At 59.2% G+C, this 24,779-nt stretch overlaps 2 protein-coding genes across 4 annotated transcripts in view; both read left to right on the forward strand.

Moving 5' to 3' along the window:
* NCAPG2 (non-SMC condensin II complex subunit G2) overlaps window positions 1-3,465 on the forward strand; it is a 61,704-nt gene extending 58,239 nt beyond the window's left edge. For 2 of the 3 annotated variants that reach the window (XM_036355432.1, XM_036355433.1), the window contains one exon: window positions 3,126-3,464. In XM_036355432.1, the coding sequence (XP_036211325.1) occupies window positions 3,126-3,177 (52 nt within the window). In that variant the 3' untranslated portion in view covers window positions 3,178-3,464. Of the gene's footprint in view, window positions 1-3,125 lie in introns of all 3 variants that reach the window. The other variant, XM_036355436.1, reaches the window with a different exon arrangement.
* A 4,076-nt stretch (window positions 3,466-7,541) lies between these two features.
* Window positions 7,542-24,779, forward strand: part of LOC118679016 (receptor-type tyrosine-protein phosphatase N2-like) — a 296,986-nt gene continuing 279,748 nt past the window's right edge. Inside the window, exon 1 of the mRNA XM_036355245.1 lies at window positions 7,542-7,715. Within this exon, the coding sequence (XP_036211138.1) occupies window positions 7,598-7,715 (118 nt within the window). The 5' untranslated portion in view covers window positions 7,542-7,597. The remainder of the gene's footprint in view (window positions 7,716-24,779) is intronic.

A 24,779-nucleotide genomic window follows, 5' to 3' on the forward strand; every position in this document is an offset into this window, starting at 1 on the left:
ACTCACTCGGCTTCTGCCTGTGCTTAAAGACGTTTAGACTCGGGTCAAGTGTCTTGACCCACAGGAGAGGCCTGGCCCAGGGTTTAATTTGTCTGAGGTTTGCCCCTGTCTCTTCCTCTAAAATTCCGCATTTCATTCATTTTGTTCTTTAATATCCCTATTTCTTTGGTGTACCTAGTATAGTGAGCCTTTCCCCAGGCATTAGGAGAGTGAGTAAAATAGGGCTGAATGTTTTCAGTCTGAGGCTCCTTAGGAGTCAGGAGACAGACAAGCTGGGTTCGAACCCAAACTCTGCCCTTATCTGCTGTTTGTCTTGGGCCCGCCGGCCCTGGGCACCCGCTTAGGACAGGAGCATGTGCGATGCCAGCGGTCTGTGTGTGCTGGCTCCGCCTCGGTCCCGGGGCGGCGCAGTCCTGTCTGTGCCAGTCTAGACGTGGGTCAGCGTGAGTGGCTGAGGCCTAGAGTGAGTCAGCCCTCCTGCCAAGGTGGCTGAGTGCTTTCCTCTGGTCTTTTAAGGCCGTGCCCACTTAAGGAGACAGCATTTTGAGTCAGTGGAGTGTTGGTGACTTGGTGTGTCCTGTGTCCCTGTCTTAGCTCCTGGGGGTGAGAGAGGGTGCTTTTCTCTCCCAGGCCACCAGGGATCTTGGATCTGGCTAACACTGTCCTGGTCTCTGTGACTGTCCTGGTCTCTCTAAACCAGCGGTTCTCAACCTGTGGGTGGCGACCCCTTTGGGGGTCGAACGACCCTTTCACAGGGGTCGCCTAAGACCATCGGAAAACACATGTATAATTACATATTGTTTTTGTGATGAATCACTATGCTTTCATTATGTTCAATTTGTAACAATGAAATTGGGGTCACCACCACATGAGGAACTGTATTAAAGGGTCACGGCGTTAGGAAGGTTGAGAACCACTGGTCTAGACCCTAAAGAGCTGACCTGGGTGGGGGGCGCTATCTTTTCTGTCACCGGGGCTGGAGGCCTTGGAGAGCTGAGGGGGCATCGGAGTGTTCTGGTGTTTCTTTTGGGGGCCAAGAGCCTGCTCACTGCTGTGGCGGCAGCTTCCATGGCCTGCGCCTCTCACATCACCGTCTGTTTCCACCTGAGTGTCCACAGGACACAGACAAGAACCACCACACATGGGGTGGCCCAACAGTTAGAGGGGAACAGTCAGAGCCCACAAAGCATAGCAATGCAGCACTCAGGAGAGACGTCACTGCTGAGTTCAGACTCCAGATGGGCAGAGGGAGCACGTCGGAGGGATATGTCAGAACAGATACTGATGAAAAGTTATAGGGACAAAGGCAGACCAAGAGAATAGACCCAAGACAGGCAATGATTTAATAAACGATAGGAAAATGTGTAATTTTAAAAATTTTGTTGTTTCACTAAATTCTGGATGGGATTGATGACAAAAAGTCACATCCAAGTGTTAGTAAAAATTCCTGAATTCCAGGGATAAAGAGAGAATTTTAAAATGTTTCTAGATTTGTGCTGGCCCCTATGCCGGCCACTCATCCCTTGTGGACACTGAGGACTCAGAACGTGAGTCAGCTGAGCTGAGCGGGGCATGGCATAGAGTGCACACCGAGGCCTGGAGACAGCATGGCCATGATTGTGTAGTTGTCAGCAGTGAAGCGGGGACGGAGGGAGGGAGAGAAACTTTGATATGAGAGACACATCAATTGGTTGCCTCCTGCCCGTGCCCCAACCAGGGCCAGGGATCGAACCTGCAATCCAGGTACAAGCCCTTGACCAGGAATCAAACCTGGACCCCTCGATGCTCTGGCAAACTCTAACCACTGACCCGCCCTGGCCAGGGCTGTCAGCAGTGTTTTTATATTGATGGCCGATTGCTGTCTTCTGGGTGTATTGGGCTAAGTAAAACGTTAAGGTGCACTTCACCGGACTCTTGACCTCTTACTGTAGCTGCTAGAAAGCGCGGCTACACCTGTGCCTGCACTGACGCTAGAAGGGCTATTGCGGGCCCTGCGGCGGGTCATCTCCACAGGGAGCAGCATGTGGCGCTCTAGCTCAGAAGGCGGCATTTGGGGTAAAGATCGATATCTGTGACTAGGCAGGAACTGAGAGCTTAGCTGGCTCGTGCACCCTCTGAGGGGAGTGCCGGACCCTGGTGGCATTTGGGCAGCGAGAAGGACGGGAGTGTCTTTAAGGCTCGGAGAAGGGGTGCACCTGGCATGTGCGCACTGCCCAGTCGGCTCTAGACCTGGAATTGACTGTGGTGGTCTCTCCAGGGCCTCCACCCAGATCAGCTCTTTAGGGTCTAGAGCAGTGATGGCGAACCTATGACACGCATGTCAGAGGTGACACGCGAACTCATTTTTTTGGTTGATTTTTCTTTGTTAAATGGCATTTAAATATATAGAATATCAAAAATATAAGTCTTTGTTTTACTATGGTTGCAAAGATCAAAAAATGTCTATATGTGACACGGCATCAGAATTAAGTTAGGGTTTTTCAAAATGCTGACACGCCGAGCTCAAAAGGTTCGCTATCACTGGTCTAGAGAGACCAGGACAGTCACGAGGGACCCTGCAGGGCTTAGGTGAGGTCCAGCCCACATCGGCTGGGTGGGGCAGGCAGGGAGGGGAGGAGGCACGGTGAGGCTGTCTACAGGTCTCAGGTGACGGAGCCAGTGGCTGCCATGTGGTAGTGCATCCCCGTCCTTGTTTCTGTGTAGAAGGGAAAGCTCGGGATGCAGGTGCCAGAGGGGACGTGCATGCATGTGGTGGCGTCCGCTGCGTACCGAGTCACGGGCAGAGCCTCCCACACGCGAGCACCGTCAGGGAGGAAGCCATCTCTCGGAATAGGTTGACTGACTAGTTTCATTTGTGTGGAGGGATCCTTGGGGACCCCTGAGCTGCTGGCTGTGGGGAGTGATGGCCGCTGTGTTCACTGACGCTTGTCCACATGCTGCGTATCCGCTAAGACAGTGTGATTCTTCCTTCTCTGACGTACGTGGACTGGCCAGTGGGCAGTGACTGCTTGTTTCAACTTTCTTTTTAAGTGTATTTGGTTTTTAGATTTACTTTGTGAAAATGTACATTTGGACAATTTGGTCACTTATATTTATAGCTAATTCTTTCTTTCCTTGTGTTTCAGATTTCTCTACGAATCATCATCAAGAACTTTGGGAGCATTTTTGAATTCATAACCGAGCCAACATCTTTGGTTACGTAAAAATAGAGAAAAGGGACTGACAGGAAATGAAATGAGTGTGTATTTCCCTCGTGTTTTCAATATATCCCATGTAATAGGAAAGGTGGGATTTGGGGAAGTGTGTGTAGGAAGCTCAAAGTTCTTAAATGTTTGCCTAGTGCCTGCAAAATAATATAGTTAATGTAAAGGGCTCAGGAAACCCGGGGTGCAAAGAAAAAGTCACCTTTCTAGCACCCCTGGTTGTTTTAAAAATGATACATGTGTGTGTGTGTGTATATATATATATATATATATATATATATATATATTATTGCTTGCAAACTGTAATAAAGCAAAGAAAACACATATTCTGGGGAGCCTGTCTTCTACCGGAAGGTGCTGTAGCGGAACCATGGCCGGGCACGGGGGGAGGGCCACACGCAGGTCCTGGAGCCGCCACCCTGCGGTGGAGGTGGGCCCTGTGGCTGCAAATACGAGCCATTCAGTTGAGCTGAACTACTGTTAGTTGATCTTTTCTAACTGCGAGCTGTTCCATGCCCACAGATGACTGGCGCCTGGCTTCCTGGCTGCATTGTCCATAACCCTCTGTGCCCGTCCCAGTTACCAGGAAGTCACCACGTTCATCCCAGATCCCTGTTGGCTCTGGGTCCTAAGTCGTGGCCAGTCAGCACCTGCGGCCTGGGAGGCCACCTGGTGACAGGTGGGAAGGGAGACCCTCAGGCATGTGTGCATTCTGTCCTCAGACCCGGCGAGAGAGTAAAGCAGTGCCCGTGTCTGCAGGCCCCGGTGTCCCTGAGAAGCACACGGACTGCGCACTGTGGTTGGGCTCTAGGGCCAGGCTTGGTGCAGGGACCGCCGGGAAGTGAGGTGGGGCTTGTTTTAGGAGCTGTGAACACACTCGTATGGCTGCCGTATTTTGCGTTGGGTACTCGTCACCGTGGGCCTCAGGCTGCTCGTCTGAGTAAGGCACCTGGGCCAGGCTCAACCCCAAGAATGCAGGTCGGCAGGCTGTGGGGACTGGAGCTGAGCAGAGGCGCCTGCCGAGCCTGGAGAACTCGGGTGGAAGAGCTGGTTTGTGTGCAAGGCCTGGAGCCTGATGACATGCACCCTCCTCAGGCCCCTTCCCGTCACTCGCTTGCATGGGAGGCAGGAGACCTGGGAACCCAGAGGCCTCAGACAGCAGAGAGCCTCCACATTCAGGTGTGAAGGGAAACGGCACGGACTTCGCAAACTCATCACTCTGAGCCCATGCACAGTGTCGCCGCGGGAGCAGCTGTGCACCGTGTGTGGCGGGCTGCAGGGTCGTGCCCAAGGGACGGGCTGGTGCCGGGAGTGGGGAGGTGTAAGGCAGGAAACGTCCCTTCCTGGATAAGACCCCCCACAAGAGGCTGCACACAGGGACAGAGCCCTAACGTGTCAGGAGCAGAGGCGACACAGCTGCTGCAACGGCCTTTTTCAGAAATGCCTTTCGTGTTCAGGAATGAGCTAGAGGGTTTATGAAGTATGTTGGCCCAAAAAAATGGAATTACGTTTTTTTCACAAATTGGATTATTTCACCCTTTAAGACACAAAAGAGAAAACCTGACTATCCTAAAAACTCGTGCGTAACTGAAACTAATTACCCTCTTTCCACAAGGAAAACACCCACTCGGTTTTGGAGGCGAGTGCTCCAGCTGCCCCAAGAAACTCCTGTCTCAGGAGCTCCTGGGATCTGGAGACACCTCCGTGCGTGCCAGGAGGCTTGGCTGGTCATGAAACCGACTTACAAGGGCCAGGGCAAAGAAGTATAATGTGAAGTTTAGGATCTTGAGTTGGGGTTCATGCTGTCTGGGTGTGTCCTAATGCCATCACGTGACCTTGTGAGGGGCACAGAGGTAAAGGTGGGCACTATAGGAAGCCATGGAGGTCTCCTGAGCCTTTGGGGAGTGCGGCCCTACCCTGCCTTAACTGTGGCTGTGGCATCGTGGGCTTTGGGCTCTAGAACCGGACAGAATAAACTAGGATCAGCCCCATCCCAGCCAGGCCTAGACAGGGGGAGGCTCTTGGACACAGGACAGAGGTATGGAGCAGGGTGAGGGGAGGGCAGTAGCTGCTGGGGACACAGCATCAGCGATGAGGGGAACTGGGGACATTGAGGGTCAGTAATCAGTTCTGACTATAGATGGACTGGGCTGAGCCATGACACTTCGCTGTCACCCCCACCCCAAAGCCTGCCCAGGCCAGCCTTGTTTGGGCAGGAAAGAAACCCAGTTAACGGCTGTGAGAAGGCCGGCTGATGAGGGCCAGACACCAAGAAGTGTGTGGGGCTACGGGACAGGCAGAGTAGAAGTGAAGCTGACATTGGGCAGATGGACCCACAGGGTCAGAGCAAGCTCAGGCCCCTGCCAGATGCTGAAGCAGGTGGGATTGGGGCACCAGGTGGGGAAGGGAGAAGACAGGGCTCCCTGGCAGGGCCACAGGATAACAAAGATGATGATGGAGGGGTTAGGAGGTGAGGAACACACTCTACATCCTCACACACATGCTCATGGCACACACTCCACACCCCTCACACACATGCTCATGGCACACTCCACACCCCTCACACACATGCACATGGCACACACTCCACACCCCTCACACATGCTCATGGCACACTCCACACCCCTCACACACATGCACATGGCACACACTCCACACCCCTCACACACATGCTCATGGCACACTCCACACCCCTCACACACATGCACATGGCACACACTCCACACCCCTCACACACATGCTCATGGCACACACTCCACACACCTCACACACATGCACATGGCACACACTCCACACACCTCACACACATGCACATGGCACACACTCCACATACCTCACACACATGCACATGGCACACACTCCACACACTCCACACCCCTCACATGCTCATGGCACACACTCCACACCCCTCACACACATGATCATGGCACACACTCCACACCCCTCACACACATGCTCATGGCACACACTCCACACCCCTCACACACATGCTCATGGCACACTCCACACCCCTCACACACATGCTCATGGCACACTCCACACCCCTCACACACATGCTCATGGCACACACTCCACACACTCCACACCCCTCACACACATGCTCATGGCACACATTCCACACCCCTCACACACATGCTCATGGCACACTCCACACCCCTCACACACATGCTCATGGCACACACTCCACACACTCCACACCCCTCACACACATGCTCATGGCACACATTCCACACCCCTCACACACCTGCACATGGCACACACTCCACACGCATGCACATAACACACTCCACACACATGCACATAGCACACACTTCACAGATCTCACACATTCGCTCACAACATATCCACGTTTGTTCTGATACACGCAGCTGTGCCAGGTCTTCAGGACGTAGTCTCCTGGGGCGTGCACGAGTCCTCAGCGCCCTCCCAAAGCCTGGACAGCGCCCAGCACAGAGCCAGGCCACAGGGGGAGGGAAGCCCGGGCAGGGCCCACCCCCACTGGGAGTCCGGACCCCTGACAGGAGCCCAGAGCTCAGGAGTGGCCTCCTGGCTCCAGCTCCCATTTCCAGATGATCTTCCAGGTTAGGCTCCCCTAACCCCCACCCCTTTCCAGGCTGAGGACTCCCCTCCCCTCCTCGCCCCCATGCTCAGACCATGCACAGCCTGAGCTCCAGGAAGCCCTGACATTACCTGCTTCAGGTGAGATTCAGACCCAGGCGACTGCCAGGCACATAATTTTTGTCAGCCTCACCCAAGGATACTTTTCCCACGGGATTTTAGAGAGTGGAAGTGGGGAGGGAAGAGAGGAGAGAGAGAAACATGGGTGTGAGAGACACACATGGATTGCTTGCCTCCTGCAGGCGCCACAACCAGGGTCAAGGATGGAATCTGCCACCCCCCCACCCCCCTCCCAGCGCCGGCCTTCGCTCTAACCACGAGCTCTGGCGGCCAGGGCACCGGCCACACTTAAGTGCTGGCGGCAGTAGCCGGTGGTCGGCAGAGAAGGGCCGCATCCATCCTAGGACAGGGTGCGGCGGGCCTTCAGGCACATCTAGGGCAGCCAGTGACGCCCTTCACCCCCACCCGGACCCTGGCGGGCGGGCCGGGCTTCCACTGGGGTCAGAGGGGTGGGAAGGGCGCGCGGGTGAGGCAGGGGTGGGGTGGGAGGGAGGGGTGCGGGCTCGGGCCGAGGGAGGTACAGCGCGGGAGGCTGGGCGCCCACAGGTGGGGGGCCGAGGGCAGGGCGGTGGCGCGGGGACCGCGGGGGTCGTGGGGGGCGGGGCCGGGGCGGGGCTGGCGGGCGGGCGGACGCGCGGCGGGGGCGGGCCGGGGGCGGGGCCGGCGGCGCTGTCCGGTGCTGAAGCGGCGGCGGCGCGGAGCGGGGAGAGGCCGCCATGGACCGAGCCGCCAACCTGGGGCCGCCGCTCGCGCTGCCGCTGCTGCTGCTGCTTCTACCGCTGCTCCCGCCCGCCGCGCCCGCGCCCCTCGCCCGGCCGCTCGCGGGGCTCCTGGGTGAGTGGGGGGCGCGGGGCGGGGGTCCCAGGCAGAGGGGCGGGGAGGGTCTGCGTGGGGGGGGGGAGGGGCGCCGGGCAGGCGGGACGGGCTCCCGGGGCGGCAGGGGGTCGCGGCCCAGCGTCGTCGTCCCTGCCCGAGTCGCCCCCGCGGTCCGGGTCGCCCTGTGCGCTGCCCTTGCTGGTGGCGTGGGTGCGCCCCGCGTGTTCGTGCCGCGTGCGCGGGGGGAGCACGAGTGTGGGTCCCGCCTGGCACCCGGCTCCTCTGGCGTGGGCACCGCGCGCCGGCCTCCCTCCTTCGTGGCAGCCCCGGGGGGACAGGGCGCCCGAATCAGCTGAGCGCTCCCGGGGTCGGAGCCGGCAGGGCGCGGGCGGCTCCGGGAGGAACTGGGGCGCGCGGCGCAGCTCCCCGCCCGGTCCTAATGGAGCCACTGGGCGGCCCGGGCCCTGGCCGGGCGCCCGTGGCTCACCTGGAGGGAAGCTGGGGGCGGGGGAGGCCGGGTGCTGGCGGGCAGGGGGCACCCCCGCGGATCTGCACCGGCCCTGCCGGCTGGGGCCTCGCCACGCCGCCGGCCCTGCGCCCTCCTTTCGGGCTCGCGTCACCCGTGAGCTGTTTGTTCAGCGGCCGCCACCTCCACGCACGCAGCTCGGGCCGCCGCTGACGCAGCCCGGAGCCTCCTCCGAGCGGGGGCGGCGCCCTGGCGGGAGGCCGGTCCGGCTGCTCTCCTTCCGGCAGCTGCGGGTCAAGCATCTGCGAATCCGAGGCCGGAGAGAAAGGCGAGGGGGCGGCGGCGGACGTCCGGGCGGCAGTGGTGCCCTGAGTCCGTCCCCTCCATTCGCCAGGCGCCCCAAGGGGCAAGGCTGGGCCCAGACCTCGTTAGCAGGACCCAGCGCCTGGAGACGGGGACCCGCCAAGTCCCTGCAGGTGGGAGGGCACACAGCGCAGCTCAGCTCCCTGCCTCCTGCCCGCCAGGCAGCTGCGGCCTGAACTCAGAACCCAGACCCCGGCTCCAGGAGGGCTGGGAGCCCTGGCACCCAGGAGAGGCACACGCTGCCCTCTCCCGTCCCTCCCCTCCCCCTTCCCCTCCCTCCCTCTCCCCCCTCCCTCCCTCTCCCCCCTCCCTCCTTCTCCCCTTCCCCCTCCTCCCCCTTCCCCTCCCCTTTCCCCTCCCCCCTCTCCCTCCCTCTCCCTCTCCCTCTCCTTCTCCCTCTCCCTCTCCTTCTCCCTCTCCTTCTCCCTCCTCCTCCCCTTTCCCCCTCCCCCTCTCCCTCCCTCTCCATCTCCATCTGGATCTTGTTTGATCACCATCACACCCTCATTATCCAAACAACAGCACAAATGAGAGCTGCACTTAGACTTGGCCCAGCCAGGCCCCTCATGACCTGCATGCGTGGCCATCGACACCTGGCTCCCTCGGTGAGGCCTGCGGAACAGCTGGCCCAGAGGCCCACGCTTCCGAGTCCGGGCCCTTTCCTGATCCCCGCCGCTCCCTTTCCCCTTTAATCCCTTTAGCTTCCGGCCCTGGCACCACCCAAGCGCCCATGTCTCTCTGGTGCACAAGCCTCCCTTCACAAACGCAAACAGTAATGCTCACCGAGCAGAACAGGGCGGGGCAGGCCAGGGAGGTGCCATTCAACTTTGCTGGTGGCCCACATCCCACCCCAGGACCCGCAGCGGGCTCGTCCCTGCCCTCCCCCTGCCCGTGGCTGCTGGCAGGGCGGCCTTTGGTTGGTGCTCAGTACTTTCTCCCTAAACCTGCCGAGGGCCAGCCCTTGTCTCCAGGCCGTCGGTTGCAGGAGGCTGGTGCCAGCCCGAGGGCGCTCACAGGAAAGACCCTCTTCCTTTGGGGAGAGGGACCACTCCTTTGCCAAAGGTCAGAGCCAACCCTTTCCTACACATGCTGCTTGGGGACCTAAAGTCACACCTCGCCGACGCACCTGTCTCCGTAGGCGGCTGCGTGTTTAGTTTGCTCCTGTTTGGCCTCCTGATTCGCTCACACATGCGTTTCACACACCGGCAAGCCCTGGCCGAGGGGAGGAGAGCCGGCAGGAATCCTGCCTTTGTGACCTTGGTGGCGCGATTGTTTTTTTTTAAATCGAAGCACCCTTCCTCCTGCACAGAAGCGCAAAGCCATCTTTGCTTCTTGGGGCCCAGAGCCCGGGATCTTCCCTGTTGGTTGTGAGGAATGAGAACCGCCTGCCCCTGCTGCTCCCAGCCTTCGCGAAGGCAAGCCTTTCTCTGCCTGTGTCTCCTCCTCAGGGAGCCCTCACCCTCAGGGCCGATGGGCCTGTGCAGGGGCTGGGGCTTGGAAAGCCCTGGGCTTTGGGGAAAGGGAGGTGCAGACAATGGGCTCACCCACAAAACCAGGTGCGTTGGGTGGGACTCTCGACCTTCTCCTATGTCCAAAGATGGCTGGCTGTTCAGCATGTCATCCTGGGACGACCTGCGGGGATCACACAGGTGTCAGGTGGCTCCTCTCTGCCAGGTCAGCGAGCTCAGGGTCTCACAGCTCTTATCCTGAAAGCCGTCGGCCTCACTCTGCTCACGGGCTCACCCTCCTGGTGCCGCCCGCAAGGAGGGTGCACTCTACGTTCCTCCGTGGGGTGCTGGCCCCACACTGGCACGTGCCCCAGGGGTTCCCACTCACCGAGCGTGGGCCTGTTGGGCGCGTGGGGGCAGCAGTGCCAGTGAAGCGGACTTTGGGCTGGCGCGGAACCCCAGCTCCTCACCCCAGGGCGTGTGAGCTCTGGGGCCGCCATCCATGGCGTCTCTAAAAACTTCTGCATTCTGGGTTCATTTTGTTGTGTTTTGAAGGCAGTTTTACCTAATTTGTGAATGTGGTTATTCACCCGTTTCTGTTTGGATTTTTGAGAGCTGGGACGTGGGGAGAGGTATGTAGGAGAGATGGTCAACCTGCCGGGCTGAGTGTGGGAGGGTTTCCAGCCCTGGCCCATGTGGCTCAGTGCTTAGAGCACCAGTAGGTCTCGGTGTCGATTTCCAGTCAAGGGCACATACCTGGGTTGCAAGTTTGACCCCCAACCCCAATTGGGCATGTGCAGGAGGCAACCAATCAATGTCTCTCACATTGTTTCTCTCTCCTTCCCTCCCTTTCCCTCTCTCTCTCTAAAAAAAAAAAAAAAAAAAAAAAAAAAAAGGAAAAACATCCTGGGTGAGGATTTTTAAAAAAAGGTTTTCTATTAACATGAGCCCTTAGAGCAGCAGTTCTCAACCTGTGGGTCGCGACCCCTTTGGGGGGTCGAACGACCCTTTCACAGGGGTCGCCTAAGACCATTGGAAAACATATATAATTACATATTGTTTTGTGATTAATCACTATGCTTCAATTATGTTCAATTTGTAACAATGAAATTGGGGGTCACCACAACATGAGGAACTGTACTAAAGGGTCGCGGCATTAGGAAGGTTGAGAACCACTGCCCTAGAGCATTGCCTTAGAATTTAAACTCCCTTATGAGAAGGTGTTTGTAACTAAATTCGGCCCAAACTAAAAACAAAAAGACCTTTTGAGCTTGGGTGGCCGGTATTTAAGCTGCCTGGGTATGTGCAAAATTGCTAGTTCAAGGGTTGTTCATGTGTGGAAAGGCACAAAGCTTAAGAAGCGGGCAGGAGTGTTCATTCACAGGCACCCTATCCTGGTGGTCGCTGGCGGGCGCGGCTGCGGAGACGTGTCCTCTCCACTTCCCGGGAAAAGGCACCCTGGGCGCCCATAGGCGCCTGCCAGCTGTCCTCACAGGTCGACACTGACCTGGTGGGCAGACACCCAGCTGGACGTGTGTTTTTAATCTTGGTTGATCGGAGGCCAGAACGGGGAGCCCTTTGGGCGCCTGGAGGCAGAGGACGCGTCTTCCCCTCTGGCCGCTCCAGCGACGCCCCAGCCACTGCTTAAGCCCCCACAGGACGTGGGGAAGGGGTGGTTCTCCTGCAAACACTTATGTTCACACAGGAAGTTCCGTGTTTGCTGTCTGCGTCTGTGTGGACAGGGCGTGGCTCCAGCCCTCGCCTAAGAAGGGAACTTTGGCCTGAGGTGTAGGTGTGTGAAACTCCAGGCCCAGCTGCCTTGCAAGTGTGAGCAGATAGGGAGCCGTCAGGGCTTTGCGATGACCAGCTGTGTTGGCCCTCCTGCAGGAGGTGGGTGGAGGGTGTTTGACCGACTTTATCTGTCCCCTCTGATGTCTGGCCGGTGACTCCCTGTCAGCACGTGGGTCCTGGCGCCGGTGCCGGGCCGGTGCGGGGGTCGCGCTAGTAGCTATAAAACAGGGTGCGGAGCTGTCTGTCTGTTTCAGTGGGAACTCTCGCTCGGTGAAGCGATCTGTGTGTGTACTGACCTGTGCGTGGGGTCTGGTGCCAGGAGCTAGGAGCCCGCCACCCACACTCCTCTGGGCAGCCTGCCCGCCCCCTCAGCCCCGGCCACTCCGAAAGCTTTCTACCTGGTTCCATGTACTCCCCAGAGTAGCGTCGACGGCAGCATCCTGTCTGTCTCACAGCCGGGAAGACGGAGGCCGGAGGACCCCGGGCTGGGTGGGGCCCAGCCTCTGGCCCCCGAGTCTCCCTTTCTCTCCCAGGAAGGGGGGCCAGCTGTGCGGGGTTCTGCCGAGAACAGGCGGCGGCTCGCGCTGCCACGGGACAGAGGCCGTTTCCACTCGCCAAGCTGCCTTTCTCCACGGAGCCCCAGGGCCTGTTCTGGAAAGCGTGAGGAGCCCATTGGCCTTGGCCGCGCTTTCCCACGTGGGCTGTTCTGCGTGTCGGAGGCCGGCATTTGGTTTGCCTCTGAAGGAACGTTGCTGTTTGGAGGGGAGGCTGTGTGGCACCGTCAGCCTCCTGCGATGCAGGGTGCAGGGTGCAGTGCCGCGACCGTGGAAGCTCAGAAGCTGTGGGCCTCCGGCAGACCCCCCCCCCGCCCCCCCCGCAGCCCTCGGTCTCTATGGGCCTCTTTCTGTTTTGTTTTGTTTATTCATTTGTTTTGTTTTTAGACCCACATAGAAGTGACATCACACGGTATTTGTCTTTCTCCGTCTGAGGTATTTCACGGAGCTTACTACCCTCTCAGCCCATCTCCCACATCGTCTGTCCCACTCAGCTCAGGAGCACCTCTTCTGCGTCCACATCTTAACAATGTAGTTAACGCTGCGATGAGCGTGCGGTGCAGGTATCGTTTTGAATTATCATTTTTGTTTTTTTCAGGTAAATACCCAGAATGGAATTATGGGTTGTGTGGCAGCTCTTTTTAACTGTATGAGGAATCCCTATTCTGCTTCCCATGTGGCTACAATAGTTTGCACCCCACTGCCAGGCTCCGTCCCCACATCCTCGCCATCCTGTCGTTTGTGGATGTGCCGATGGCAGCCGTGCTGACAGGTGTGAGGTGACACCTCAGCGTGGCTTTGATTTGCGTCTCAGATGATCAGTGACTTGGAGCATCTGTTCCTGTGCCTGTTGGCCCCTGTGTGACTTCTGCCCATTCCTATGATTGATTTATTTATTCAGTATACTTTTTATATTGTTGGCATATTACAGATGCCCCCCACTTCTCCCCTCTTTATCCATCTCCACCCAGCCCCCCCACCTCCTCTGGCCTCACCACACTGTTGTCTGTGCCCATGGGCTATGCCCATTTTTAATTGGATGGTTTGGGGTTTTTTGGTATTAAGTTTCGTAAGTTCCTGAACTATTTTGGTTATTAGCCCCTTATTGAATACATCACCCAGAGAGGTCTTCTCCTTCTCAGCCCTGTCTTTTCATTCTGTCGATGGCTTCCTTTGCTGTGAAAAGCTTTTCAGTTTAAAGGAGCAGACTTGTTACAACAAAAAGCCCACTTCAGAGGGGGGACGGCAGCCGGTCGGCGTGGCTTGGGTGGTGGGGCGTCACCCCCTGCACTGAAAGTTGCAGGTTCAATTCCCAGTCAAGGCACATGCCTGGGTTGTGGGTGATTTCCGGTTGGGGCACGTACAGAAGGGAACTGATCAGTTTCCCCTCTCTCCCCCTTCCTCTCTCTAAGCACGTCTTTGGGTGCAGGAGGGGTTGCTGTCCTAAGAAAAGTCGGAGAGCAGCGGCAAACGGGCCACGGAGGCTCAGTGCAGCGCCGCCTCTTTCGTGTGAGGTGTGCTGGCGGGTGAGAGGATGGCGCTGTCTCTCCCGTGATGCGCCGTTCCGTGTCACCACGCGGTTCTGGAAGCTCATGTCGGCTTTGGGGGCAGTGCCCTGCGCACAGCAGGCGGCCGGGTTTGGAAATGGTGTTTGGTGAGAGAAATGTCCAGGAGAGAGGCTGACCTGGTTTCCAAAGAGAAAAGGACTTGATATTAATGGTGCCGGTCAAGTCTGCCTCCAACAGCAAAATGCAGTCCACGTGCACGTGCATGAAGCCGCCAGTGGCGCTGGCGGGAGGCCAGGCTGTTCCTTCGGGCCGTGGCTTCAGTCCAGCTGAGAGCCCACACCCTCCTGTGTGGCGGCGGCGTGCGGCTCAGCGTGTGTGCTCTCTGAAGCACGCCTGCTGGTGCTCTAAAATAGGCATGTGTACATTTCTATTGATGTCAGAGGGGAGGGGAGGGGAGAGAGACATCAATGATGAGAGAAAATTACCGATCAGATCGGCTGCTTCCTACACGCCCCCCACTGGGGATGGAGCCCACAACCTGAGCATGTGCCCTGACCAGGAATCGAACCGTGACCTCCTGGGTCATAGGTCGACGCTCAACCACTGAGTCATGCCGGCCGGGCTACTTGCTGGTATTTTAATGGCACCAGATGAGACATCCCAGGGAAAGTGCGGCTCTTCTTGGCTGCCAGGCACGGGACTGGTGAGGAAGCAGCTGCGTGGCCTCTACAGGCCTCCCCACCCCAGGTCCCCTCTGCCCTGCCAAGGCTCCTCGGCTTTTACCAAAACGCAGTCAGGACTCCTTCAGCCTTGTCCTCTGCTTTCGCCTGGAAACAGGCCGCCATTTCCAAACTCCTGTTGCATTAGTGGCGTGTGAGCGGACTCAGGCACGAGTGAAGCCTGAGGGAGCGTGGCCGCTGGGGGCTCTGTCCCTGGGACCTGGGCTCTGTGGCCTTGCCCCTGCTCACCGGGCTCAGTCCTGGTTCCATGAGACAGTCAACCTGGACAAAAGGAGGCTCCAGCACAGCCGAAACCGCGGGCGACTTCCAAACGCAGGCAGAAGGCAGGCTGTGGGCCCGCAGACAATTCAACTACCAGGATCCGCTCAGTGCCGCTGGCAGACAGGTGGGGGCCCGTTCTTTCCAGCTCCATCATCGGCACCCCCAGCTGCGCAGAGCACTGCCGCTCCCCTTTGACCTCTGAGTGCGCGTCCTCGGAGCTGGGGGGAGGATAAGGGGGGGAGGGGGGAGGCCCTGCTGCTCCCAGAAGCCCAGGCTCTGTGCAGTGTTGCGGGGAGGCCAGACAGGGCGGAACACATCGTCATTGCAAATCATCTCACTCTGGAGGCTCCGGGTCTTAGCTGAATTTTTGCAGAAGCTGAGTTTTTGCAGAAGAACGACCATTCGATTTTATTTTTATTCATTTGTTTTACTTTTTACTTTCAATTTTAAGTAGTGACATCATTTATGTGTTTCTGTTGATTTTTTGAGAGAGAGGAAGGTGTGTGTGTGTGTGTGTGGGAGAGAGAGAGAGAGAGAGAGAGAGAGAGAGAGAGAGAGAGAGAGAGAGAGAGACATTCCTCAGTTGCCTTCTGCACACGAGCCCTGACGGGACCGAACCCGCCACCTTTTGGTGCACAAAGGTGCATGGGAACGATGCTGCGACCACTGACACAGCGAAGGGCTGAGTCGCGCTCTAATAAGCATATTTAACTGATGCAGCTAATCACATGGCAATAGCGAGGACGACGGTGATGATGCTGTCTAGAGTTTATCTCCTATCACCCCTCTTAAGAGCTAACAGCCGTGGAATGAGAGAGGTAGGGCTGAGGCCTGGCCCAGCGGCTCAGTTGGTTGGAGCGCCGTCCTGTGCACTGAAGGGCAGGGCGGCGGGTTTGAGTCCCACTCAGGGCACACACCCAGGTCGCGGGTGTGATCCCTAGCGGGGGCGTGTGTGGGAAGCAACCAATCGGATGTTTCTCTCTTTCTCTCAAAATCAGTGCAAAAATATCCTCAGGTGAAGATATAGGGCTTAAATAAGAACCCTACGCATTCTCACACGCTGGAGTGGAAAGTGTAATAAAAGAGAATACACACCCTTTCTCAGACACACGGGTCACTTTCTTTTAAACGTGTGCCCTCTGACGAGGCAGCAGCCAGAGCACATTTGTCAGTTCGTCTGCCACGTGAGGCTGCAGGTGCTGAGGTGCCTGGACGTGTCTGTCACCGAGGCATGGAAACCATTTGGCGAGAGAGCGAGAGGATGCCCACACTCCGAGGAAGTGTGCAGGTCAGCAGTGCCAGCCGCGGGGCCGTGCCCAGCACGGCTGCTCGGAACGCCAGCCCTGACCTTGTGCCTGGGCCACGCCAGCAGCACCCTCCAGCCCAGCCCTGCGCCCGGGAGTGAGGGAGGCAGAGCCGCGAGCCTCCCTCTAGGGCTCCCGCAGCCCCCTCGCCCCCCGGGGTCTGGGGTGTGCGGACACCAGGGGCCTGCCCCATGCTGTCAGAAAAGAGGACCCGCTGCCCTCCTGTCCCTTCCACAACCCGCCGTGGCTCCCTCTCTGACCTGGGGCTCAGGTCAGGGGCCCACAGGACCGCCCCCTGCAGGGAGGGGCTCCGACCCCCAGCACCCCCCCGGGGTCCATGCCCCCACAGCCTCCCCTTCTGCTCGCCTGTGCGGCATCCGTCCCCCCAGCGCCAGCCCTGGCTGCAGGCAGATGCGGTCCGAGAGGGTACGTGCCCGGGCTTCTGCGGGCTGCCGCTCCCGTGGATGCCAATGCCTGTGGTTGGCTCCGTAGGTCCTGTTTCTGCCCAGCGGCCTTTTGCTCAGAGGACAGACCAGGGGAGGCACCCGCCCTCTCCCTGACCTTCCCGAGGCTCCTGGGGTCCTGGGACCCGTTTGTGGGGAGGGAGGGTCCGGAGTTAATGTGCATCCCCTGCCGGGGCCACCACCTCTGACGTCCGAGTCCTCGATCTGCCCTTGTTGCTATGAAGGTGGCTCGTGTGGGAGCCTGTCACCCCCCAGAGAAGCTCCTGTTGTGGGCGGGAGGGTGCAGGGTCCCCCGTGAGGCCCTCTTGCTGTGGGGGGCACACTCTGCGGTTTGCCCAGCAAGGACTCCACGTTCTGGCCCCTAATATCTATTTCACACCCGAGACCTGGAAGGCGCCTTAGGACAAAGGCTGTGTCAGAGTCGAGCTGAACAGACAAACTGTGATGTCAGAAGCAAAACCGTGGAGACGCTCATTTCTGCAGGACCCGCTTCGGACGGACGGAAACCCTCCTCTGGCCAGACACACCCACCCGCGCTGTGTGTCACCGGGCACACGGCTCCCTCTCTGTGACCACACTAGGCCGTGGGCTCTCGTTTGCGTTTGCCTTATTTGGGGCAAAAAGCAAGTCCTTTAAGGAGTTCATCAAGCAAGGAGGATGAAAGCCCGGGAGATTCTGTTACAGGAGCCTCCCGCTGGGGTCTGTGCCGGAGGAGGCCTTTTTAAGAGGAAAAAATGCTTTTCAGAGTCAAGATTAGATTCTGAGTTTAGTCCTCCAAGAGGCAGGGTCTACTGACTCTCTCATTTCTGTGACAGCTTCCAACAGTCGTCTGTTCCCAACAGAAAAGGAACTAGGTTTCAGTGGGCCTCGGCACAGAGCGGGGCCGTGCGGCGGGGACGGACCGCAGTGTGAGTGGCATTGCCGGTGTGCACAGATGAAGCTCACGTGACAGGCAGGTGTCTGGGAGAACGGACCAAGGCAATATCAAAACGACAGTTTGGGAATGAAAACTTTGTTCGTAAAAAATATGGTGGCTTAACAAAATACGGGAGGTGTGTACGGGACTAAAAGGACATCAGTATTTGGTAATGAAATTAGATTCTGCTCGGCTGTATCTCTGTTGTATCTCTGGGAGTAAGAGGAAATTCTCAGAGAACATCTCCATGCAGGGCTGCCCTGGCAAGATGAAACGCGCAGTGAGCTGAGAATGTGGCTGCTGATGCAGATACACCTGTTCTTATTCTCCAGAGGCTTGAGGTAGTGACACAGACGTCGCATCCACTGCAGGGCACACACACTATGTATTGACATGTCAGTACATCCCTTAAGAAGTCTGTGATGTGAAAAGTGGTATGTTTAGTCTAGGTTGGTACTGCTGAAGGATGCATAGCATTTGTTTAGTGGTTAAATGTTTTCCTTAGGAAACCCAAAAGGACAGATATCGTGGGCAAACTTAAAGTCAAGCATTATAGGACAAAGGGTGTTTGAGACCATTAGAGTTGATCTCACATAAAATAACCCCCACAGACAGTGTGTGAAATGGATACTAATTCCAAACTCAAAGTCTCCTTTGCCCAGGGCTGGGTGTGTTGTCACCAGGCCCCAAATGCTGTACTGATTCCTCCAGAACATCAGCAGCTGCTGGGCAGCCCCTCCTGTTTGGACAAGGCTGAGGGGCCTTGGGCTGGACGCAAGAGCCCCTCCTGCAGGAGGTGCGCGTGACAGGGTCTGGATGCTGCACGTGCTCACATGGCTGACCAGGACCAGACAGCACGGCATGCGGAGCGAAGTCCCGGTGTCTATCCTTTCCAGTGCCTCTATTCTCACAGTCAACAAAGTTTCAGTTTTCCACTGAACTACATGACTAGCTGGGTAGCAAAGCCTCTGGTCAGGACAAGGGGCTGAGCACCTGCTGTGTGCCAGGCCCTGCACCAGGCACTGGACATGCAAACATGAACAGGACCATGTCCCTGCCCTCTAATTCCCTCCCTGCCTTCCAGAACCTTCCCTGTGTCTAGAATCCCCCCTTGACTTCTAAAACCTTCCCTGCTTCTAGAGCAGTGGTTCTCAACCTGTGGGTCGCGACCCCTTTGGGAGTCGAACAACCCTTTCACAGGGGTCGCCTAAGGCCATCAGAAAACACATAATATAATTACATATTGTTTTTGTGATTAATCACTATGCTTTAATTATGTTCAATTTGTAACAATGAAAATACATCCTGCATAAATATCTGATAACATATATCAGATGCAAATAACAGTAGCAAAATTACAGTTATGAAGTAGCAACGAAAATAATTTTATGGTTGGGGGTCACCACAACATGAGGAACTGTACTAAAGGGTCGCGGCATCAGGAAGGTTGAGAACCATTGTTCTAGAACCCTCCCTGCCTTTCAGAAGCTCAGCAGGAACTTTATCCCATGGGTCCCTAGTGCTTGTCCTATAATGGAATTTCATTAAGTTAATTCACTTGACTCTAGAGAACTTGGTTTAGGAAGCTTTCCTACGTCTCCATATGAGAAGACTTCGGTGCATAATGCTGCATTTCCCCGTGGGTATTTATTTTGTTGTTTCCTAGTTCTTGCCAGGAAGTGGAAGCGGCACCTGTGAACTTGGCTTTTGCCTGTGGGACCTTAAGGAGTCGATGCTTTTCATTAGATGGGCCTTGTTAACAATCCCACATGCAGAACACAGACCCCCAAGCCTGCAGCAGGAGCGGGATGGGACGGGAGGGGAACTGGAGCCCAGGTCCAGGGGCGGCCTCTGGCTTCCTCCCTCCTCCTCCTCCTCAGGGTGTCTGTGACTTTGCCGTCCAGGGAAGAAAGCTCTTGTGTAAACCCCTAAAAAGACAAAAGCATCGCAGAATGGACTCCTTAGCCAGGAGCTGCCGGCGACCTCCACCCCCAGTCCCAAAGGCCTGCGGGCCAGCGCCAGGGGCTGCACAGCCGGCCCCCCAGGGCCCTGGCGAGGCTGCTCGGCCAGAGGCTCTCTGCTCCTCGCTGTGCTCGCGGCTGTGTTGGCATCTGCGGGCTGGGTCACAAATTACCAGGAGAAAATGAAGGAGGTGGGGTGCGAGGGGAGGGCCGTGTGGGAGGTGGCGAGGCCCTGTGCCCGGGAGCGAGGTCCCTGCGGGCCCGGCTGGCTGGGCGGGCTGGAGTCCAGGCGCTCAGACGCCCTCTGCTCACTGCCTCGGGGTGTTTCCGATGCGCGAGGTTGAGGGGGCAGCACCCCTGTGTCACGCCTGGCGGAGCAGGGGCCGCAGCAGCTAAGCAGAGGGGAGCAGGCCAAGGGCGCCAGTGACGGAGAGGGGAGACCCTGGAGGCGGGCTCACGGCGCACCTTCTAGGAACAACACCAAGCAGGTGCGCTGGCCTCTTGCGGAGAGACTCCCCCCCCCAGGGATCCCCCCTCTCCCACCCAGAACTCCCCCTCCCCAGGGACCCCGTCTCCCACCCAGGTCTCCCCCCTCCCTCCAGCCCCCCTCGCCTCGCCCAGGGCTCTCCCTCCCCTGCCCCCCCCCCCCCCCCGCGCCTGCCTGCCCCTTCCAGGGCTCTGCACTTCTGATGGGGCAAGACTCTTGCTGCAAGAGGGAGGTGTTGGGGTGGTGGGGTGCTTGCTGGGGTGCCCTTAGAAGCTCAGAGGGAGAGGGGGAGGGAGGCAGTAGCTCAGGAGGCCCACGCTGGGAGCGGGGAGGACAGAGCAGCCCCCGAGGGGAGGCCGCGCGTCCGTGGGTCCTGAAGGCGCGGTGGCCGCTCTTCACAGGAGAACGGGGTGTCTGCGCGGCCTCGCCCGCCTCCCCCTGGCCTTTCACAGGGAGGCCCGGCCTGTCTCTGGGCAGCGCGGCAAGGTGGACACGTGTGTGCCGGGCGCCCTGGCTCTGGCCGCTGGCGGCGCGGCTCGTCCTGGTCGGTCCTCGAACGTCCTGGCTCTGGGAGCCCCGACTTCATCCTTTCTGGGCGCAGCGAGGGCGGGCCCGGGATTCAGCCGCGCCCGCACCAAAGGGTCGGCTCCCCTGGCGGCCAGGGAGCTCCGTGGGCCCCGCCCCAGCGGTGACAGGGGGTGGGGGGCCGCCACCTGGCGAGGAAGCGGCTGGCGGCTCCATGCGGAGGGCACAGGGACCTGTCTCCATGGCCGGTCGCAGGCACCTTGACAGACTCTTTTTATTTAATTTAATTTAATTAATTAATTAATTTTATTTATTTTATTAATTTTATTTTATTTTATTTTATTATTTTATTTATTTATTTATTTATTTTTTTTATTGCTTAAAGTATTACAAAGGGTATTACATATATGTCCTCCCCCCCTCCCCCCCCACTCTTTATGTTCTTTTCCCTTCCCTTTCTTTCCCCGCCCTGCCACCCCGCCCTCTGCCCCCCTGGAGCCCCGCCCCTGGAGCCCCGCCCCCTGGAGCCCCGCCCCTGGAGCCCCCTGGAGCCCCGCCCCCTGGAGCCCCGCCCCTGGAGCCCCTGGAGCCCCGCCCCCTGGAGCCCCGCCCCGGGAGCCCCGCCCCTGGAGCCCCCGGGAGCCCCGCCCCCGGGAGCCCCGCCCCGGGAGCCCCGCCCCCCGGCCGCAGAGCGCCTCCAGCAGGACCGCTATGCAGTTGAGTTGCCTGCTGTGGGGCTGGGTGGGGGCTGGTGTGGGTGTCGGAGAACGAGGGTCCTGAAGGCCTCAGGGCCCGGGCGCAGGCTGGGCCTTTCCCGTCCTAAGGAAACGCCTCCACCAGCAAATGCCGCCTGGCCGTGGGCGCCCTCTGCGTGGCCGGTGCGGACGAGTCGCAGATCCGAATAAACACCGGGGCTCACCGGGAAGGCAGAGCGAGCTGCAGCCATGCGTTAGTGGTGGAAGCCATTGAGCTCCCTTCGATTTTGGACCATCTCTGTGGTTGTGCTGTTTGCGAACAGACCCGCCATCACGACGTTGGCCCCAGGGAACCTGGGACACCAGGAGCTGCCCTGGGCCCGGGGGCTGCACCGCTGTGGACGCGGCCACTGGGGTGGCCCTGGACGGCCATGACGGGGGGCGGGCTCTGTCTCCCCCAGGCCTGTCTGCACAGCTCGCGCCACACGCGGTCCCTGAAAGCCGTCTGTGAGCTGAGTGTGTCCTGGAACCCGGGAGGCCAGCGTGCAGGGCCCCCTGAAGTCCACCTCGCAGGGTACCCTCTGCCCTAGGGCCTGCGCGTGCATGGCTCTCTCCCGGGAGCTCCCTGCTGGCTTGTCTCCTGGCCTCTCCCACAGCGTGGTTCCCAAGCCAATCGGCTTCCATGAGCCGCTCAGAATTTGCACAAAAACAGCACCAAGGACAGGGTCTCCCTGCCGTTTCTCCTGAAAGTAGGTCCCACTGAGGGAGGGGCCCCTGCCCCAGGGCCCATTCTCCCTGTCCCAGGGCCCATTCTCCCTGCCCCAGGGCCCATTCTCCCTGCCCCAGGGCCCGTCTCCCCTTGTCCCAGGCCCCGTCTCCCCTAGTCCCAGGCCCCGTCTCCCCTTGTCCCAGGGCCCATTCTCCCTGCCCCAGGGCCCATTCTCCCTGCCCCAGGGCCCGTCTCCCCTTGTCCCAGGCCCCGTCTCCCCTAGTCCCAGGGACCGCCTCCCCTTGTCCCAGGGCCCATTCTCCCTGCCCCAGGGCCCGTCTCCCCTTGTCCCAGGGCCCGTCTCCCCTTGTCCCAGGCCCCGTCTCCCCTTGTCCCAGGCCCCGTCTCCCCTAGTCCCAGGGACCGCCTCCCCTTGTCCCAGGGCCCATTCTCCCTGTCCCAGGCCCCGTCTCCCCTTGTCCCAGGCCCTGTCTCCCCTTTTCCCAGGGCCTGTCTCCCCTTTTCCCAGGGCCCATTCTCCCTGTCCCAGGCCCCGCCTCCCCTTGTCCCAGGGCCCATTTTCCCCTTGTCCCAGGCCCCGCCTCCCCTTGTTCCAGGGCCCATTCTCCCTGTCCCAGGGCCCATTCTCCCCTTGTCCCAGGCCCCGCCTCCCCTTGTCCCAGGGCCCATTTTCCCCTTGTCCCAGGCCCCGCCTCCCCTTGTTCCAGGGCCCATTCTCCCTGTCCCAGGGCCCATTCTCCCCTTGTCCCAGGCCCCGTCTCCCCTTGTCCCAGGGCCCATTCTCCCTGTCCCAGGCCCCGTCTCCCCTTGTCCCAGGCCCCGCCTCCCCTTGTCCCAAGGCCCATTCTCCCCTTGTCCCAGGGCCCATTCTCCCTGTCCCAGGCCCCGCCTCCCCTTGTCCCAGGGCCCATTTTCCCCTTGTCCCAGGCCCCGCCTCCCCTTGTTCCAGGGCCCATTCTCCCTGTCCCAGGCCCCGTCTCCCCTTGTCCCAGGGCCCATTCTCCCTGTCCCAGGCCCCGTCTCCCCTTGTCCCAGGCCCCGTCTCCCCTTGTCCCAGGGCCTGTCTCCCCTTGTCCCAGGGCCCATTCTCCCTGTCCCAGGGCCCGCCTCCCCTTGTCCCCGGGCCCATTCTCCCTGTCCCAGGCCCCGTCTCCCCTTGTCCCAGAGCCTGTCTCCCCTTGTCCCAGGCCCCGCCTCCCCTTGTCCCAAGGCCCATTCTCCCCTTGTCCCAGGGCCCATTCTCCCTGTCCCAGGGCCCATTCTCCCTGTCCCAGGGCCCATTCTCTCTGTCCCAGGGCCCATTCTCTCTGTCCCAGGGCCCGTCTCCCCTTGTCCCAGGCCCCGTCTCCCCTTGTCCCAGGGCCTCCCAGGCCCATTCTCTCTGTCCCAGGGCCCATTCTCTCTGTCCCAGGGCCCATTCTCCCTGTCCCAGGGCCCATTCTCTCTGTCCCAGGGCCCATTCTCCCTGTCCCAGGGCCCGTCTCCCCTTGTCCCAGGCCCCGTCTCCCCTTGTCCCAGGGCCCATTCTCTCTGTCCCAGGGCCCATTCTCTCTGTCCCAGGGCCCATTCTCCCTGTCCCAGGGCCCATTCTCCCTGTCCCAGGGCCCATTCTCTCTGTCCCAGGGCCCATTCTCCCTGTCCCAGGGCCCATTCTCTCTGTCCCAGGGCCCATTCTCCCTGTCCCAGGGCCCATTCTCCCTGTCCCAGGGCCCATTCTTCCTGTCCCAGGCCTTGTCTCCCCTTGTCCCAGGGCCCATTCTCCCTGTCCCAGGCCCTGTTTCCCCTTGTCCCAGGGCCCATTCTCCCTTCCCAGGCCCCAGCTCTCCCTGGGTTTGCTCCAGAGGCCTTCACTCTCGCTGGTGCTCCTGCTAATGGCGGCCACAGTGCGGCTTTCCTGGGTGGACGGATTGATGGCTGCTGGATGGGCCAGGCTCTCTCAGCCTCACCAGCTTTGTAAATAAACATGTGCCACGTGAAACGAAAGCAAAGGGGTCTAAACCCACCAGGACACTGAGGCTCCGTGGGGGGTGCTCAGGTGGCTGCGGCTGGGCGGGCCGGATCCCAGCTCCTGCTAATGCCCCCTCTGCGTGACCAGTGAGGGCACTGGGGGGGGGGGGGCTGACGAGGGTGTGGGCAGCCCCCCTTCCATGCCCTGGTGGTGGGAGTAGAGTTACCTCCTCTTCTTACGGGGCGAGTGGCCGTGTCCATCACAAAACACAAACTTCTAAACCTGAAATCCCACTTCCAGGAATTCACCTCCAACCTTCCTGCCCACGTGTGCAAGGTGCTTGCCCAGAGCCTGCGTTGCTTTCGTCTGGCCACTAGAAACAACTCATTTCTGTGTGACAAGGGACGGGTTACACGCATCATGCACGCATATATCGGCCCCGGAGATGCACAGAACGGGACTCACCTCCCGAGGCGGTGCCCAGCACTGAGCTGCGGCTGTTGGCGGGGCTGCCCCCCCGTCACTGTCCGTCAGTGCTGTGACGTGTGCTCCGTGGGCTCCCGCAGGCCTCTGTGATAGATACGCACTCTCCTGGCAGGTGACGAAAACAGGCATGTGCTCTGTAAGTAGGAAAGAGCGTTCGTTAGAAAGTAGGAACGTTTTCGGAGAGCTCACTGTCTTTTCAAAGTTTGTTGAGGGAAAAGAGGAAGGAAGGTAAGATGACCGCGAGTCCTCTTGGCGTCTCTGGCCCCCGCTGTCCCAGGGTCAGGCCACACCTGGATCAGGCCAGGGTTTGCAGAAGGGGGTGGGCCTGACCCGGCTGCAGCACGGGAGGGGGCGGGGCGGGAGCTTAGTGCTGTGTGATCAGCTCCGTCGGGGAGAAGCCCAGGGCCTCGTAATGAAGCCACGTTGCCAAGGTCT

This window comes from Myotis myotis, unplaced genomic scaffold (genome assembly GCF_014108235.1).
Source record: "Myotis myotis isolate mMyoMyo1 unplaced genomic scaffold, mMyoMyo1.p scaffold_m19_p_22, whole genome shotgun sequence".
Classification (NCBI taxonomy): Eukaryota; Metazoa; Chordata; class Mammalia; order Chiroptera; family Vespertilionidae; genus Myotis; species Myotis myotis.